Source organism: Pelophylax lessonae (genome assembly GCF_965119305.1).
Source record: "Pelophylax lessonae genome assembly, chromosome: 12".
Lineage (NCBI taxonomy): Eukaryota > Metazoa > Chordata > Amphibia > Anura > Ranidae > Pelophylax > Pelophylax lessonae.
The window spans coordinates 59,347,985-59,364,995 of NC_138779.1; the positions used below are offsets into that span (position 1 = coordinate 59,347,985).

The following is a 17,011-nucleotide window of genomic DNA, read 5'->3' on the forward strand; positions in this document are numbered from 1 at the left end:
AAAAACGACTTTGGGCCATCCGCTTGCTGACAATCACCTGAAAAATAAATGGATAGTCCCGATTTTTTTTTTTCTTTACTTACCTTATTATTGAAGAAAATATACTCACCTTTCTTCCACTTCCTCCCTCTGCGGCCCACGCCATCACTTCCTGCTTGCATCGACTCCTGGGAGCTGAACGTCATCGCTCCCAGGAATCAATACGCCTGCACCGGCCCTGCTCGTCACTTCCGGTGCAGGCGCATCATTCCCTTATAAGTGGCTTCTGTGCATGCCCAGAAGCTGTGCAGGGATGATCGCCTACTCCGGAAGTGACGAGCGGGGCCGGTGCAGGGCATTCTGGGACCGAAGAGGACGCTCCGGCTTTAGCTTCCCACACCTGAGATGGCAGCACTGGACAAGACATTTTCAAGGTAAGTATTTCTTTTAAAGGCAAGTGAAATGGGACAGTTCAGAGGCTATCCATTATGAAATGTACTAGCCCTGACTGTCCCGGGGGTATTTTTATCTAAAAAAAAAAAGTTTGAGGCCGGAACTCCGCTTTAAGGTAATATTATTTAACTTAAAAATATTCCTGATATGTGCCTGCTGTACCATGTACTTGTATGAGAAAGAATGCTGTTCTCTTTGTATTGCTTTCTTTATGTGAAATCCCCAATGTTCCTGCCCGTCCCTCTGCTTCCCTAATCAAAATGTGGTCAGTTCTCTAGCTATGCTGGAACTCTGTGTGCTCTCCTCCAATGATCAGACTTGTCCTGACACACCCATGCTGCACGGCCATTCACTGGGAAGCTCAGTGCACTGCTGCTTCTCTTCACCCAGCACTTATACAGCTGAGAACAGAGAAGGTGATCACTTATAAAAATAAAAAAAAAAGCTTATAATAATGTATTTTTATATCTAAACTAAAATGTTTTGCCTTTCATTTCTATATTATACTGAATAAGTTGTTTTACAAGGTGAAAGTTTACAAATCGCTTTAAGAAGTGTCTTGGATAAGCTACGAAATGTTTTCAACATTACAGAACAAGTCCAGCTGAATGTGACACCACAATACACTACTAGCTATAGCATGACCTGGATAATTTGGAAGCTTCACAGACATTTCACTCTTAGGTTTGGTAAAATAAAATGAGGAATCGGATTGCTCTTTGTTGTTCTAGCTCTAATTGCAAATGAGGTTGCCTTTAGTATATATAGTAAATATGATGACAATTCCTTTAACCCAAACCACCATAGAGTCCACGCTAAAGCAACAGAATGATAAGAAGCTTTATACTGGTTTGTAACTTATAGGAATGTATTGCAATGATGAATAAGGCACCGTAGGTATGTGTAACAATGGCTCTCAGCATTTTATTTGACATCCTAAAACAGATTTTGCATATTTAGGTTCTGACTCTTAAAAATAAAACTACATATATCAGTACAATGAACCAGGCTCCAATTGGTGGAGTTTCAAGAAGCAAAATGAATTGGTTATTTTCTATCAAGAACAAAAATTATTTGGAGTCTATAACATCAGGAAAGAGAAGTCAGTGTGTCCCTTTCTGAACAATCTGAGCAAATCGATTGGTGATGGATAGCGTTGTGTCAATAAATCGGTCCACACAGTTCACTAAGCAACTCTCGGTTCTTGAGTCCAGCTTGTTGCCAGGTCTGTCCATACATTTATCCCAGCAGACATCCATAAAGGTGTGCACCTAAAAAAAGTAAAAAATAAATAATATATATATCAATAGTGAAGATGCAGCATTTTAATTTTATACGTGGTAAGATGGTTTTTGTTTTAATCAGAAAAAAGATGTTTATTGAACGTAATTAACAGGCATTACAGTACCACATGCAACAAGACAAGTATACATTTAGTGCAGAAGAAATATCAACCAGTTAAAGGGCAATTTTTCCATCAATGTGTCCACATTTAAGCATTGCCTTATTAGTGTATATTTCCATCAATGCCACTTAATACACTGTCTTACAAAACTAACCTTGGAACTACTAAACTGTTAGATCATTAACCACCTGGAGGTCAATACTGTCCATTAATGAAAGTCTCCTGTCGGAATTTGCGGTTCTGAATCCCCCGATGTTCTTATGCCCATATTAAATGACTGGGTACCTATCAGAAAGAGGGTCCCTTTACGTCCCGTCAAAAGTCTATCTAGCACCAACTTCGTAGGGGATATTAAGATGATTTTAACATGAGCAAAAACGTGGACAACGGTATTTCAATCAATGCACATATATATACACACACATACATACACACACACGTTTTGGAGCTACTGAACAATTTATGTGACGTGTATATTACAGCCTAACAGGGCTTTGATGTGCTGGCCATATTCTGCCCCCCCCCCCCCCCCCCAGACTTTTTCTCCTTTACTTCCACTTGGTGATCCTGCCAGTAACAATTCCCTGTCCTAGGTTGACAAGGTTCACTATGCTGTATGTAATGGCAGCACTGTCACCCCAGGAAAGGATATATGCTAGGGCTGTAGAACACTTCTCCATAATGTGGGGAGGTGCTCTGTAGTCCAACAGAGATAAAAGGCAACAGATGAAGTTTTCAGCTCACTGCATTTCTAGCAGGATTACCGGGTATTTGTTGCTCTTATTTAACCACTTACAGACCGCCCACCGCAGTGGATTTAGTTTTTTTCCCCCCCAATTGGGCACTGTACTTTTTGGGACATCTCCAGCAGCAGCGTGGTTACACAACACAAGTTCTAAGCACTTCTATGGAGACTATTTGGTGCCTTTGTTTCTTGTTACCTCTTCCAAGAAAGGGTCATCTCTAGCAGCTATGGATCTATAGTGAGGAATTCCCTTGGTCTGTTCTCCCTATATTGGAGCCTAATCCTTTTTTTTTGTGTTAAAAGTGGTTCTAAAGTCAGATTTTTTTTTTATCTTTAATGCATTCCATGCATTAAAGTGTTACCAAACCCACAACAGTAAAATCAGTCTGTATATGCAGTAAAGCATGCACGTTATACTCACTGTGGAACCATTGGCTCCTGCTACTGTCAATCAAAGCTAGAGAGCCAAAGAGGAGAGAGAGGGGATGGAGGCAGAGTAGCAGCTCAGTGTCTGAATGAACACATAGACAGCAGCTCAGCTCAGGTGCCTCCAAAGCAAGCTGCTTGCTGTGGGGGCACTCGGCGGGAGGGACCTGAGAAGAGGAGGATCTGGGCTGCTTTGTGCAAAACCACTACACCGAGCATATAAGTATAACACAGGGCTCGATAAAACCCAGGCGCCAGGTCACAATGGCAACTAGAAACTGCGTCCTGACGCATGGGTTACACTGCAGCAGTGATAGGAATCCTCCATGTGGCCCACCCATGGTGCGTAGACTAGCGTCAAGCTGTCCAATAATTGAGCGGAATACACGCTCCTATGTGCTAACTGGCGCCCTCTGGTAGGCAGTGCTTTGATGAGTGTGGCTTGCTCTCACTGCCCACCCACCTCCGACATAATCTTCCCGGGTTGACAGCTGGGCTTGATAGGCCTTCCCTTACTGCCGTCTATCAGTGCCGCCTCATCAGCCTCGCCTAATCAGTGCTCATCAGCATAGCCCATCAACGTAGCCTCATCAATGCCACCCATCTGTGCTTATCAGCGCAGCCTCATCAGAAAAGCCTAATAGTGCCCATAACTGCCACCTAATTAGTGCAGCCCATCAGTGCCACCTAATCAGCGCAGCCCCATCAATGCCACCTCTAATTGCTTATCAGCAAAGCCTAACAGTGCCCATCAGTGTCACCTGTCAGTGCCATTTTTTTTTTTTTTTCCATTTGGCATCAGGCGTGAGCAATTCTTATTGCCCGACGCCCTGGGCATGCATACAAAACTGGCTCCTAACTTTTTTTTTTTTAGGATCAAAGCAAATTTGTCAAGCGCTGTTTGTTTAAAAAAAAAAAACAAGACTGTCACTTTAAATGTCAGGCTCCTGCAAACATGACCTCCAGCTGCAGGTAGGTGCCTGTAACTATATATGAGCAGAAAGAGACAAAGCTGGAGGACCTCTCAATGACTAGGAGGGCACGCATCAGCACCCTCGCAGTTAACTGAGAACTACAAGCTGTCTGCCACAGTGGAAGATGGGACTTGTACTCTATTCATTCACACATTGCTGTGAATGAATAGGGCAGCTGCAGGTGTGGAGCCCCCCACAGCCACGCTGTTTATGGAAAGTGCCGGGTGGGAGGGGCTGTTCCATGTTAAACCGTAAATATGGGGGTAACATGCCCCAAAAGGTGAACTTAGCCCTTAAAAGTATATCTGAGAGAGGAGGATCTGTGCATACAGAATCAAACAGCCTTTTTACACAATGCAGAGGATAACCCCTTAGGTTCCACAGGGACTCGGGATATGTTTAAAGGACCAGCAATAAGGACCTCTCCTACATAAGTGTGAATTCCAGGCTGCCAGAAAAGGCTGTGACTACACTGCAGGATATTACTGAATGCCTCATACCGAGCGGATTGTGGTAAGTGGAAAACCACAAGGGGATCACCCCCATTTATGCATACAGTGAAGCACAGGAGCACCTTATCTGCACTTGATGGACACTTTATATGGACTTTATGATTTAACATATATGAATTTGATATTATATTTATGAATGTGGAGTATATTTATTGCGTGATCTTGCGAGATTTGCACAGTATACTTTGCACTAGTTCACATATTTGCACTAATTTTTTCAGGTTTATCTATAACCTATTTATCTAGCGTATAAGCAGCGCTGCAACATTGGGTTCACATTAGCCCTTAAAAGGACTAAGATGGCGGCATTGGACCCGCGGGGTGGCACCTGATTGGCTATGCAGGCGAGTATATGTGTTGGAGCACACAGTGGAAAAGAAAATCACAGGGAGGGGAGATCGGAGTGGCGCTTTAAAGACACGGCCCATTCGCAGACTAGCGGTGTCAGCGTCTATGTGAATGAGGCCCCAGGTGCTGGCCATGGAGAGGACCTTCCTAGAACTGTGTAGGGGGATGGGATTCCATGACCTGTCCTGATTTCTGGGGATCTGGGCCCAGCAATGCCTCACCTATGATGATGATCACTATCAGACCATGTGGATCTCTAGGGTTACCACCTCATCCCTTTAATCCAGGACACACATTATTACACAGGTTCTGTGGCTGATTAAGGTGGTAATTAAACTCATTTAGTGCCTTATATCAGCCTCAGATCCTGTGTAATACTATGTGTCCTGTATTAAAGGGATGAGCTGGCAACCCTCTGCTGAGCCCAGCCATGTGCAGCCCCCCTCCTCCTCACCTGAGCCGTAAACTGAGCCTTTTGCTGCTCCACCGCCAGCATCCTCTGCAGCTCCGCCTTATCCGAGGCACTGCCACCCAGACCGGACAGGTCAATATCAGAATCAAAATCCGCCATGTCTACCAGCACGACCTTCAGCTGCCTGCAAACCACGTGTTACACCGACAGCTCCGCCCCTAGACCGGGTCACGGAATACCGCGCCCTCATTGGCTGAGCCGCATGCCCCTGTGCGAGGCGCGGAACGCGGAAGCATGCGCTTCACTTAGACTTTATTGTGATTGGCTGAGCAGTTCGCAGCCTGCATATGCGCTTACTCTGAATTTACTGTATTACCTTCTTCTTCTAGTCATATAGCTTTAGCGAGTGCTCGGGTGAGATATAGAATCGGAAATTCATGATTCATGTATTAACACGGAGGGTCTGTACCAGGGGAGGCCTGAGCTCTCCCTCTAGTGGCGGGGGAATGATTTACTTCCGGGTGGCAGGGTCACCTTGGTTGTGTGTTGGGCAAGATGGCGGCTCTGGTGAAGTTGGGCTCGCTGTGCAGGGGAGGCAGAGGTGAACCCCTTCTATATATAAGTGTGCATGCTTGTATTGGTGGTGGGGGATGTGTATGGGAGGTTGGAGCAGTGCTGACATAATATCTTCTTACACAGAGAACTGACTTATAAGATATCTATTTAGGTTAGAAAGTTCTTCTTGTTCTTTGGCTGTCTGCTCTCATGTGTGGGGGTCACATTTCTCCTTCTGTTGTCATGTATGTTTCCTTGTGTTTCTGTCACACTGGAACATTGTGTGTTCCTGACAGAACATTCACCTCTATAAGCTGCCAAATGTGCAAAAAGTACAGATGGTGCGACTTTCTAAATCACAGCGTGCTAAATCGCATCATACTATGGTGCCGTGTAGTTTGGTGGCCACAGAACGCACATTCTTGCTAGAGGCATTTGGGGTGCCATTAATTAACCGCTTCCCGACCACCAACCGCAGATTTACTGCGGCAGGATTGCTCTCCTGCGCAAACCGACGTAGGAACCTGGGGGGGGGGGCGAGCGCGCACACGCACCGCCCCCATTTGGCAGCGGGGTAGCCGATGCATGGGTAAGACGGCTCCAATTGCCGCCTGACACCCGCGATCGCTCCCTGCTGCGAGAGAAGAACGGTCAGCCGTTGTAAACACAGCCGACCGTCCTTCACACTGCAATGACCATAGAGCCCCTGTGATCCTTCTATATAGGATCACATATCTCTATGGTCATTTCAGAAGACATGCCCCCCCCCCCCCCCCACAGTTAGAATCACTCCCCTAGGCTCACATTTAACCCCTTAATCACCCACACTGTTAACCCCTTCCCTGCCCCCTTCCATTCAGTAACAGTGCATATTTATAGCACTGATTACTGTAGTAATGTCACTTCTCCCCCCCCCCCCCCCCAAAGGTGTCAAAAATGTCAGGGGTCCAATCTGTCTGCCGCAATGTTGCAGTCCCGCAAAAAATCGCAGATCGCCGCTGTTACTAGTAAAAAAAAACAAAAAAAAAAAATGACATAAATCTTTCCCGTAGTTAGTAGATGCGATAACTTTTGCGCAAACCAATCAAAATACGCTTATTGTGATTTTTTTTTTTTTACCAAAAATATGTAGCAGAAAACAAATTGGCCTAAAATGTTAAAAAATGTAGATTTTTAAATTTTTTTTTTTTTTAAATGTCATATAGCAGAATGTGAAAAATATTGTTTAATTTTTCAAAATTTACTCTATTTTTTTGTTTATAGCGCAAAAAATAAAAATCGCACAGGTGATCAAATACCACCAAAAGAAAACTCTATTTATGGGAAAAAAATGACATCAATTTTATTTGGGTACAGCGTCACACGACCACGCAGTTGTCCGTTAAAGTAACGCAGTGCCGAATTGCAAAATGGGGCCTGGTCATTAGGGGGCAAATCCTTCCGGTCTTAAAGTGGTTAATGGCACTCCTCACACGTCTAACAAGGGCAGGCTATGGGAAACGTGCACAGAAACGCACATTTCCTGCACCACAATTGCTGTGATCGGCCATTAGCGTGTTTTTAGTGTATTAAAAATGAGCTCCAGGCTCCTTCAGAAAAAAATTAAGTCAGCAGCTATAAATACTGTAGGTGCTGACTTTTACTATAAAGACACTTACCTGTCCAGGGATCCCGGGATGATCTCACCTGAGCCGATTCCTCAAGGTGCAGGCACCCAGCATCCCTTTTAGAGGAACCTGAAAGTGAAGCCTTGCTGCCTCGCAGCCGATTCCTCACTATGCATGTGCGAGTTGCGCTGCACCTTGTGAGTCGTCCCGCAAAAACGCATACAAACACACTGCATATAGAAGCCCAAGGAAAGAAGGAAGTGACCTCACTGGACAAATACAGCATCAGCTGCATGTAGAAGGCACATCAAATGCAATGTATAAGGAAAACAAACGTGCACTTGCAGTTTCTGGTGTGAAAAGGTTCTAAACCTCACCTAAACGCAGCAGCTCCTAAACTCTGGTAAAAGCCTGTGTGTATGTGGACACATAGGCTTTTATGGAGTTGAGTTTAGGAGCTTTGGCAAAAAAAAGCCAAAAGCTCCTAAACTTAAATTTAGTTTGAAGTAGGGCTGAACGATATTCGATGTAACATCGAATATCGCGCTGCGGGCGTGGGCGATAGTCACATCGCCGGATCATGCGATATTGGGGACTCACAGTGAAGGTAGAAGAATACAGCCCGACATCCGTCCCACATGTTAAGTCTGTCCTGCAGCTCTCCTGACTGAGCGGTGAGCGGCGGCACAGGGAACCAATCACGCGTGCCTGCACACCTGATTGGTTCGCTGTGCCGCTACTCACGACGTGATTGGTTCGCTGTGCTGTGGGGCGGAGGTGTATTGTGGGGACTGGGAGTGTGCTTCCGGTGCGAAGGAGCTGCCTGGTGGAGAGGACTACAACTCCCAGCGTTACCCCCACTTTCTGTCTGCCCCCAGCCAGAGAGATTCCCCCTCCCTCCGGGAGAACCGACTTCACAGCCCGATCATGAGGGAGGAACAGAAGAGGCGGAGGGAGCGCACGTTGGCCGAGGCTGCCAAGAAGGTACCAAATACGGAGGGGAGGCGACTGTACCATGTACACCAGGAATAGGCCGGTATAAATATCGCAATATATATCGTTGGGGAAAAAATATCGCAATGTGATTTTTTTTTTTTTCCCAATATCGTGCAGCCCTAGTTTGAAGCCTTATATGTGTTTTTCATACACTTCCATAGACTTTAATGAGCCAGAAAAATACAGGTAAATATTGGATATACTCCTTTTTTTTTACAATGCAGCACACAGACGTGGACAGCCTCTTCATGTGTTTACAATCCACACAGGTGTGAGCCAGGTCTAAGGCTGGTCATACATTATACAATTTTCTTATTCAAACTTCCTTTAGATTTACCAAAATCATATAATATGAGGTCAAACCTAAACACTTTCAATCTGTGTGTAGTCAGGTAGCCCTTGCACTACACACGCACAGATTGTTGGCCGTAAATTGTCGGCCAACGTCCGATCGGCCGATTGTAGGCTTGTTAGTATGATGCTTCCGACAACCGACTGCGACTTTTCGGCCGAAAAAAATCTGGTGTGCATGCTATAAAATTTTTGTTGGCCAACAACAGAACGGCCGATTGTTCCTCAGTCAGTACAGATTTCGGCAGACAAAAATCAGATGAGCAAGACTGGGCATGCTCAGAGAAGAAAAAACACACGGAAAGTAAACCAGCATATGACATCACTTCTGAAGTTGTTTTTTGTTGGCCAACAAAAGTCCAGTGCAAGTCTAGAGCACATTTCAACCAACAAAAGACGGCCGATCGGTCGGCCAACAATCTGTGCGTGTGTATGAGGCTTTAATCTAAAGAAAATTGAATAAAAAAAATTGTATAGTGTATGGCCAGCCTTAGGGTTCATTCATAATGCTTTAGTATCTCTGTCAGGGGGCTTCAGGCTTTCTAAACAAAGGGCCAGTTTCATGTCCTTTAGACCTTAGGGGGTCAGACTGTGGCCAGCAGGATTATATAATTGTCCTCCTATCAGTGGGAGGAATAGAGCCCCACCGGTGGTGTTAGTGACAGCAATTATGTCCTATTGTTGGTGTCAGTGGGAGAAAAAGTGCCCCGAGGACTGGATAAAGGCCAACAAAGAGCCACAGTTTGGAGAGCATTGCACTATGGGATCTGTTCAGTGTTGTGTGATGCATAAAAAAACACAACTCACTGCATGTCACTGCAATGTGCTCACATGTAAAGATTTAAATGAAATGCCTTTTTTTGACATCTCAATAAAGTTAAAAAGGGTAAATGTTGCTTTGCATTGTAACAGCGCAAAGCACCACCCCTACCATGCGTTAGCATTGTAGGCTGGTGTGAATGAGTCCTAAAGTCATGTTCAGATGTGCCCCAGCCCTTGCCATAGCTAGGAGACCGTATGTCACCCCCTCACCTGGTCACCCTGAAAGGGATCAACCACTGCATCATGGGTTATTATGTGGTTACAGCGTGTCCCCATTTACTTGAATGGTTGAAATTTGACAATGTTACTGCCCACTGAATGGGACAAGGGGTATCATTTTTTACCGTAAAGCAAAGCTTTGTGGCTGCATGTGTAAAGCCCTGAGTGGCTGTATGTCCATTTGTAGGTGAGTATTCAGCAGATGTAAAACTGCATCGCTCAACCGCCTGTTTTTACCACCCCCTGGTTACTCATGTGAATGAGCTTAAAGCGTAACTTCACTTCTGAGGGAAAAAAAAACCCTCTGGGTGATCTATGTACATTGCAAGGATCCTAACAAATGTTAGAGTCCTACCTGATTTTGCTCTGAAGAAGAAGCGGTTTGTTCTTCTCTGTTTGTATGCTGGTTTTGATTGGGAGTGACTTTTTCACTATCAATTGATGAACTTGCAGATTTCTAATGAGGAAAGTTGCAGAGTCTGCAACACTTAACATTTTCAAAAAAAATTGTCAGTTTACTTTGCTGAACCAGCCAAGATTAAAAAAAAAAAAGTTGATTGTACCAAAGTTGATGTGATTATTGCCTCCTACCAATTCCTTTTCTTTTTTTGCTGCTGTGATCTGAGCTCCCGTTAGACTGTGGCTGTGTTCATCCTCCATGGTCCCACTGTATGTAGGAACATAGTCACTTTTTCTACCTCCCTTCTGAGATGGACTGTGTACTATGGGGTGTGTAGTGTAAGTAGAGCAGAGCACATGACCGCAACTAACACTTTGTTTAACCACTTGCCTAGTGGGCACTTTCACCCCCTTACTGCCCTGGCCAATTTTCAGCTTTCAGCGCTGTCACGCTTTGAATGAAAATTGTGCGGTCATGCTACACTGTACCCATATGAAATTTTTATCATTTTTTTCACACAAATAGAGCTTTCTTTTGGTGGTATTTAATCACCTCTGGCTTTTTTATTTCTTACAAAAAAAAAAGAAAAAAGACAGAAAACTTTTTATTTTCTGTGAGTAAATTTTGAAAATAAATACATTTTTCTCCTTCACTGATTTGCGCTGATGAGGCGGCACTGATAGGCTGTGCTGATGGGCACTGATGAGGTGGCACTCATGGGCACTGATGAGGTGGCACTGATGAGGAGGTACTAATATGCCGCACTGCTGTGCACTGAGGGGCGGCACTGCTGTGCACTGAGGGGCGGCACTGATCAGCACTGATGGGCAGCACCATCAGTGCCCACACTCAGTGCCCATAGTGCTGCCAGTCAGTGCCTAGATGAGCAGGCACTGACTGGCAGCACTATGGGCACTGATGGCAGGCACTGTGGGCAGTTGTGGCATTATTTCCCCTCTTCTGTAATCAGGGCACTGGTGATCAGTGCCCTGATTACATTCCTGTGTGTTCTCTTACCGGTGTTTCGGGCTCTGCTCCTTCCTCACACTGCAGTCTCCGTGTGAGGAAGGAGAGCTGGCGATGACAGATGATCTCATATGTTTACATATGAGATCATCGCTCATTTCACGGCCCGATCATTTGGTAAATGACCGCTGTGATTGGCCATTCACCACGATCTGTGATTGGCTGTGTCCAAGGGACACGGCCAACACAGATTTTCCCCGATGCGTGCGCGCGGGGAGCCTGTTTCTGGGAGGCCGTTTAAAGACGGCCTCCCGGAAATTCGAGTCCGCGCTGTAGCCGTACTTCGGATATAGCGCGGATCTGAAGAAGTTAATACAGAAGTGAGGGGGAAAAGGAAAGATTTAGGAGATCATAGAGAACGTTACAATGAGGCAGAAAAACACAGTAAGAAATAATCTAATGAAAAATAGATTACAGGGCCAATAAAGTGTAACTAAAGGCAAAATTTAGCTTTGGATGGAGTGGAGGCAGATTAGAAAACCTTGTGAGGTTTTTATTGCTGCCAGTGCCCCCATTATGTTAACCCCTTCCCTGCCAGTGTCATTATTACAGTAACAGTGCATATTTTTAGCACTGATTACTGTAGTAATGTCACTGGTCCCCCCAAAAGTGTCAAAAATGTCAGTTAGGGGTCCGATCTGTCCACTGCAATGTCGCAGTCCCGCAAAAAATCGCAGATCGCCGCCATTACTTGTAAAAAAAAAAAAAAAACTAAAAATGACAAATCTTTCCCGTAGTTAGTAAACGCAATAACTTTTGCGCGAACCAATCAAAATACACTTATTACGATTTTTTTTATTTTTTTTTACCAAAAATACGTAGCAGAAAACAAATTGGCCTAAAATGTTAAAAAAATTAGATTTTTACATTTTTTTTGGGAATGTTATATATCAAAATGTGAAAAATATTGTTTTTCTTTTTTCAAAATTGTCGCTCTTTTTTTCAAAAATTTAAAATTGCACAGGTGATCAAATACCACCAAAAGAAAGCTCTATTTGTGGGGGGAAAAAAGGACGTTAATTTCATTTGGGTACAGCATCGCATGACCGCGCAATTGTCCGTTAAAGTAAGGCAGTGCCGAATCGCAAACTATGGCCTGGTCAGGAAGGGGGTAAAATCTTCCGGTCTTAAAGTGGATAAAAATACGCTCATTGAGAATTTGTTTTTCAAAGACATGTAGCTAAATACATTTTGGCCTAAATATATAACAACAATTGAATATATTGGATATTTTTTAACCACTTAAGCCCCGGAGGATTTGGCTGCTAAACGACCAGGGGGTATTTTGCGATTCGGCACTGCGTGACTTTAACGGACAATTGCGCGGTCGTGCGACGCTGTACCTGAACGAATTTGGCGTCCTTTTTTTCCCACAAACAGAGCTTTCTTTTGTTGGTATTTGATCACCTGTGCGATTTTTTGATCACGCGCTATAAACAAAAAAAGAGCGTCAATTTTGCAAAAATAACAATATTTTTCACATTTTTTTATATGAAATTCCCCCCAAAAAAAATGTAAAAATCAAAATTTTTTAACATTTTCGGCCAATTTGTTTTATGCTACCTATGTTTGGTAAAAAAAATCGCAAAAAGCGTATTTTTATTGGTTTGCGCAAAAGTTATCGCGTTTACTAACAAAGGGAAAGATTTCTGTCATTTTTGTTGTTTTTTTTTTAACGCGTAATGGCGGCGATCTGCGATTTTTTTTTTTGCGGTACTGCGACATTGGGGCGGACAGATCGGACCCTTGACTGACATTTTTGACACTTTTGGGGTTACCAGTGACATTTCTACAGTAATCAGTGCTATACATATGCACTGTTACTGTAAAAATACACTGGTAGTGAAGGGGTTAACTTTATTTGGGAGGGAGGGGCTGTGTGTGTCCCTAGGGGCGTGCTTTCTACTGTGATTGGCTGTGGCTTGAGCTGTAAGGACACTGATCAACGGATCTACATACTAGATCCGTGTGATCAGTGTCTTTACACCGAGGAGAATGACAGGCAGCTTGTTTACACAAGCTGCCTGACTTTCTCCCTCTCCCCCGCCGATCGCAGAGTGGCCGGCGGACATCGGGTCCGCCGGTCACACGCGCGGGGGGGACCGTGACCGCGCTCGCTCGCTTCCCAGACCCTCCCAGGCTAGTGACGTACCGCTACGTCACTCTGCCTGTGAGGGGCTGACCGCCGCAGTATATAGTCGTGCGGCGGTCGGCAAGCGGTTAACAGTCAAAGTAGAAAATGTAAATTTTTCACAAAACTTTCGCTCTTTTTTTAATTAATATCGCAAAAAATAAAAAGCACACAGGTGATCAAGTACTGCCAAAAGAAAGCTCTGTGTGAAAAAAAGGACGTACATTTTGTTTGGGTAAGGCTCGGTTTCCACTAGTGCGACTTGCGGTGCGACTTAACACATGTCAAGTCGCACAGCAAGTCAAAAGCCATTGTTTTCAATGGGGCCCGTTTCCACTGCCGCGGCTTCAGTTGCGGCGACTTCAAAAGTAGATCGTGCTGTTACTTTTGAGCCGTCTTCAGTGCGACTTCCCTCTATATATGAGGGACAAGTCTCACTGAAGCCGCAGTTTACTTTCGCTACGAAGTCGTGCTAGAAGTAGCACGAATTCGTAGCCGCATTAGTGGAAACTGAGCCTTAAGCATTGCATGACCGCGCAATTGTCAGTTAAAGTTGCGCAGTGCCAAGTTGAAAAAAAGTGGCCTGGTCATTGAGCAGCAAAATCTTCCGGGGCTAAAGTGGTTAAAAGCGATAAATAAAATATCTATCACAGTGTATAGGTGCTGCAGGAGCCTATCCCTCACATGAATATTTAGGTGTCATCCCTATCTATTTATAAACTGTAGTTTTCTGAAGCCAGAAAATGAACCTGAAATGTATAAAATTGGCATTTAAATTGTACTGCAGTAATCCTGATCAGCAGTATAATTATTCCTCAGATTGCTGAATTTCACACGTCTCAAAAGTCATTTCGGAAGCCTGGATTTATTCTTAGATGTCTATTTGCAGAATGCCCTCTAGGTGTCAGCAGAGATATTTGGCATTGAAACACGTTTGATCTTTAGGTGAGAAAAAATGTGAAAAATGCTTCTCAAATAAAATCAGATTAATAGTTTGGGGAAATCCCTGTTCTTTGTATTGAGTCAGTTTATTTTTTTACATGAGAAGGGCCTTTTTCAGGGTTTACCCTGATGTGGTATGGAAACCACAGCAATTCTGTGCAGATTCCGGCACAGCATCAAATTAGTTCATACTGCGCTCTGTGAACCACCGTGGGTGTCAATATAAAGTTAATGACACTCCCCGAATCGGTTCACAGAACGAAGTGCGAACTATGGAATCGGCTCGCATAGGTCTGAACACCCATAAGATTCGATTCCAATGTGGACAAAAAAAAAAAGGGTCCTGCACCTTTTTGGTGCAGTTCCCATGCAAACTGAGCCATACATAATTTGTGGCTCAATTTGCACCGAACTGAATTCGCATGTCATTTGTACAGAAATCCGGTGCGATTTCTATACAAAAGACATGCGATGCCATACTGTATACCGCATCAGTGTGAAACCTAGGCATAAGGGTTAGCTCACCTTTACTAAAAAACTGTCTATGCAGATAGGGGATGTCTGTAGATTAAAAAACAAAGTTGAATAATGCCCTTACTATAGGTATAGGTAATTTACGTACCTCTTGAAGCCTGATCGGAATACTTGTAGGATGTTGCTAAGAGATGCCTGGCAGTTACTGTTCACCTTTACATACACAGGAGTCCGCTCCCAATGCTGTGCTCAAATCTATTGCATCAGAGGGGAGAGAGCGCACGTCAGGAGGTTTGATTCAAAGAGAAAGCTCGCTCCTGTCATGGTGGGGGAAAACCATAACCGCTTGGCTTCTCAGAACACGTCCTAGGAGTTATCCAGTCAGTTTATGAAGTACATAAAGGGCATTATTCAACTTTGGTGAACAGCTTGTTTTTATCTACAGACACCCAATTTTTTTAGGTGAACTTTTGCCTTTTAGGCTCGGTTTCCACTAGTGCGACTTGCGGTGCGACTTGACACATGTCAAGTCGCACAACAAGTCAAACCCCATTGTTTTCAATGGGGACCATTTCCACTGCCGCGGCTTCAGTTGCCGCGACCTCAAAAGTAAATCGTGTACTACTTTTGAGCGCGACTTCCCTCTATATATGAGGGACAAGTCTAACTGAAGCCGCGGTTTACTTTTGCTACGAAGTCGTGCTAGAAGTAGCACGACTTCGTAGCCGCACTAGTGGAAACCGAGGCTTAAGGTTTTTAATGCACTTTGTATTTTGGAACTTGCAGCCTCACAGCTTTTTGGTATTTATAAGGGTGGATAATTTCGGATTTTTTTTAATTTAAATTTTGTTTTTTTTAATCATTTTATTTTATTAAAATGCTTTTGGAGTAAAAATCTATCTAAAGATAGTTTTCTGTTTAAGATAAACTGTTAGTTTATTCAGCATGAAATGGAGCTTAGTTATGTAGCATGAGGCTGTATATAATGCAATATTTACATTTTTGGTAAACTCTGTCAATGAAACCAAGCTCTACAAGCTAAGATAACATGGACTGTATTGATGCATTCACACAATTTCACAGTAACCATGAGATAAAACAAAGTTCAGGAATATTCATTTATCCCATTGTTTTGCACATCTATGTACACTGCAAAATGTATGATTGAATCTTCTCTGATATCGCTGTTTTACTAACCTGACAGCTTATTTTAAATTGGAAACCTTCATTTTGTTTGCAAATCTTAAAGATTCTAACTACCAGCAAGAATAAGTCCTTACGTTTAAAGAGCACCTGTCAATTTAGATCTATCATGGCAGCGCCTGTTAGCGGGCATCCACTAACATGCCACCGCCACGTCCCTCTCCTTGTTGTGTCACTGCCGCATCCCCAGCCGTCCCATTAAAGTGAATGGGACTGTCGATGAGTCAACAGCGGGTCAGAGGGGGAGCTGCTGCGGGACAGAGGTGACAGTTGCTTTTTAAAAATGATGATTTAAATCCAGCCTTTTTACTAGTGATTTAAATTGACTTAATTTAAATCAAATCCATGCTGGTGTGTGTATGTGTGTGTATATATATATATATATATACACACACACACACAGTAAATTAACTTGATACACTAGCCAAAGTGTATTTTTCATTGATGGGTAGAGTAGGGAAAGGTCAGAACCCCTCTTATAGTTTTACTGCTGCCTGTATGCCCCTTTGGAAGACTTGCCCTTCCTGTGTGGTCAGTGGGACAGGAAACCACAGAAATCTATTCCAAGGAAGACCTAGCACTTCAACTTCCTTTGTATTTGTATAATAGGAAAAGTTAAAGAATATCTAAACTCCTATATAAAAATGTAATGTACTGCACTTTACCAGTTTTGGGTGTGGTGGTGGAATTTGATTCAAGCTGGGTCTATTTTCTGCAGGCACCTGTTGATCCTGCCAGAAATACAGAATGCTGGTAGCCTCCTTTGCACTGAAATAATATCTCAAACAATGTTATCACCTTTCCCAGTTCTCTACCCACAACTATAAAACACCTCCCCTTGTGTTAATGGAGAAGAGTAGGGGGTCACGTGACAGCAGAAGGGGGGCAGTGCCACTGGGTGATGTAACCGGGTTGCCCCGCCCCTTGCCTATAAAACAGCTGTCAGAGCTCAAGAGAGTCATTCGGCCGGACACCGCAAAAGAGGCGAAGCGTCTTTGAATTTTTTCCTTTTTTTCGGCTGCGGCTGGCGA

General features: G+C 43.9%; 2 protein-coding genes across 3 annotated transcripts in view; one reads left to right on the forward strand and one right to left on the reverse strand.

Annotated features, from left to right (window-relative positions):
* Positions 1-1,330: 1,330 nt before the first annotated feature.
* On the reverse strand, positions 1,331-5,468 carry TIMM8B (translocase of inner mitochondrial membrane 8 homolog B). Its single transcript, XM_082273064.1, has 2 exons — positions 5,297-5,468; positions 1,331-1,703 (listed from the first exon to the last, which is right to left on the reverse strand). Exons 1-2 carry the CDS (start codon positions 5,411-5,413, stop codon positions 1,536-1,538), a joined length of 285 nt encoding a protein of 94 aa, XP_082129190.1. The 5' UTR covers positions 5,414-5,468; the 3' UTR covers positions 1,331-1,535.
* A 306-nt stretch (positions 5,469-5,774) lies between these two features.
* SDHD (succinate dehydrogenase complex subunit D) overlaps positions 5,775-17,011 on the forward strand; it is a 36,680-nt gene continuing 25,443 nt past the window's right edge. For both annotated transcript variants that reach the window (XM_082273234.1, XM_082273235.1), the window contains exon 1: positions 5,775-5,855. In XM_082273234.1, coding sequence (XP_082129360.1) covers positions 5,810-5,855 — 46 coding nt within the window. In that variant the 5' untranslated portion in view covers positions 5,775-5,809. The remainder of the gene's footprint in view (positions 5,856-17,011) is intronic.

Coding starts and splice junctions, on each gene's coding strand:
- TIMM8B (XM_082273064.1), bottom strand. CDS start 5,413: ATGGCGGATTTTGATTCTGATATTGACCTGTCCGGTCTGGGTGGCAGT. Junction 1,704..5,296: donor AGGCTCAGTTTACGGCTCAG/GTGAGGAGGAGG, acceptor TACTTTTTTTAG/GTGCACACCTTTATGGATGT.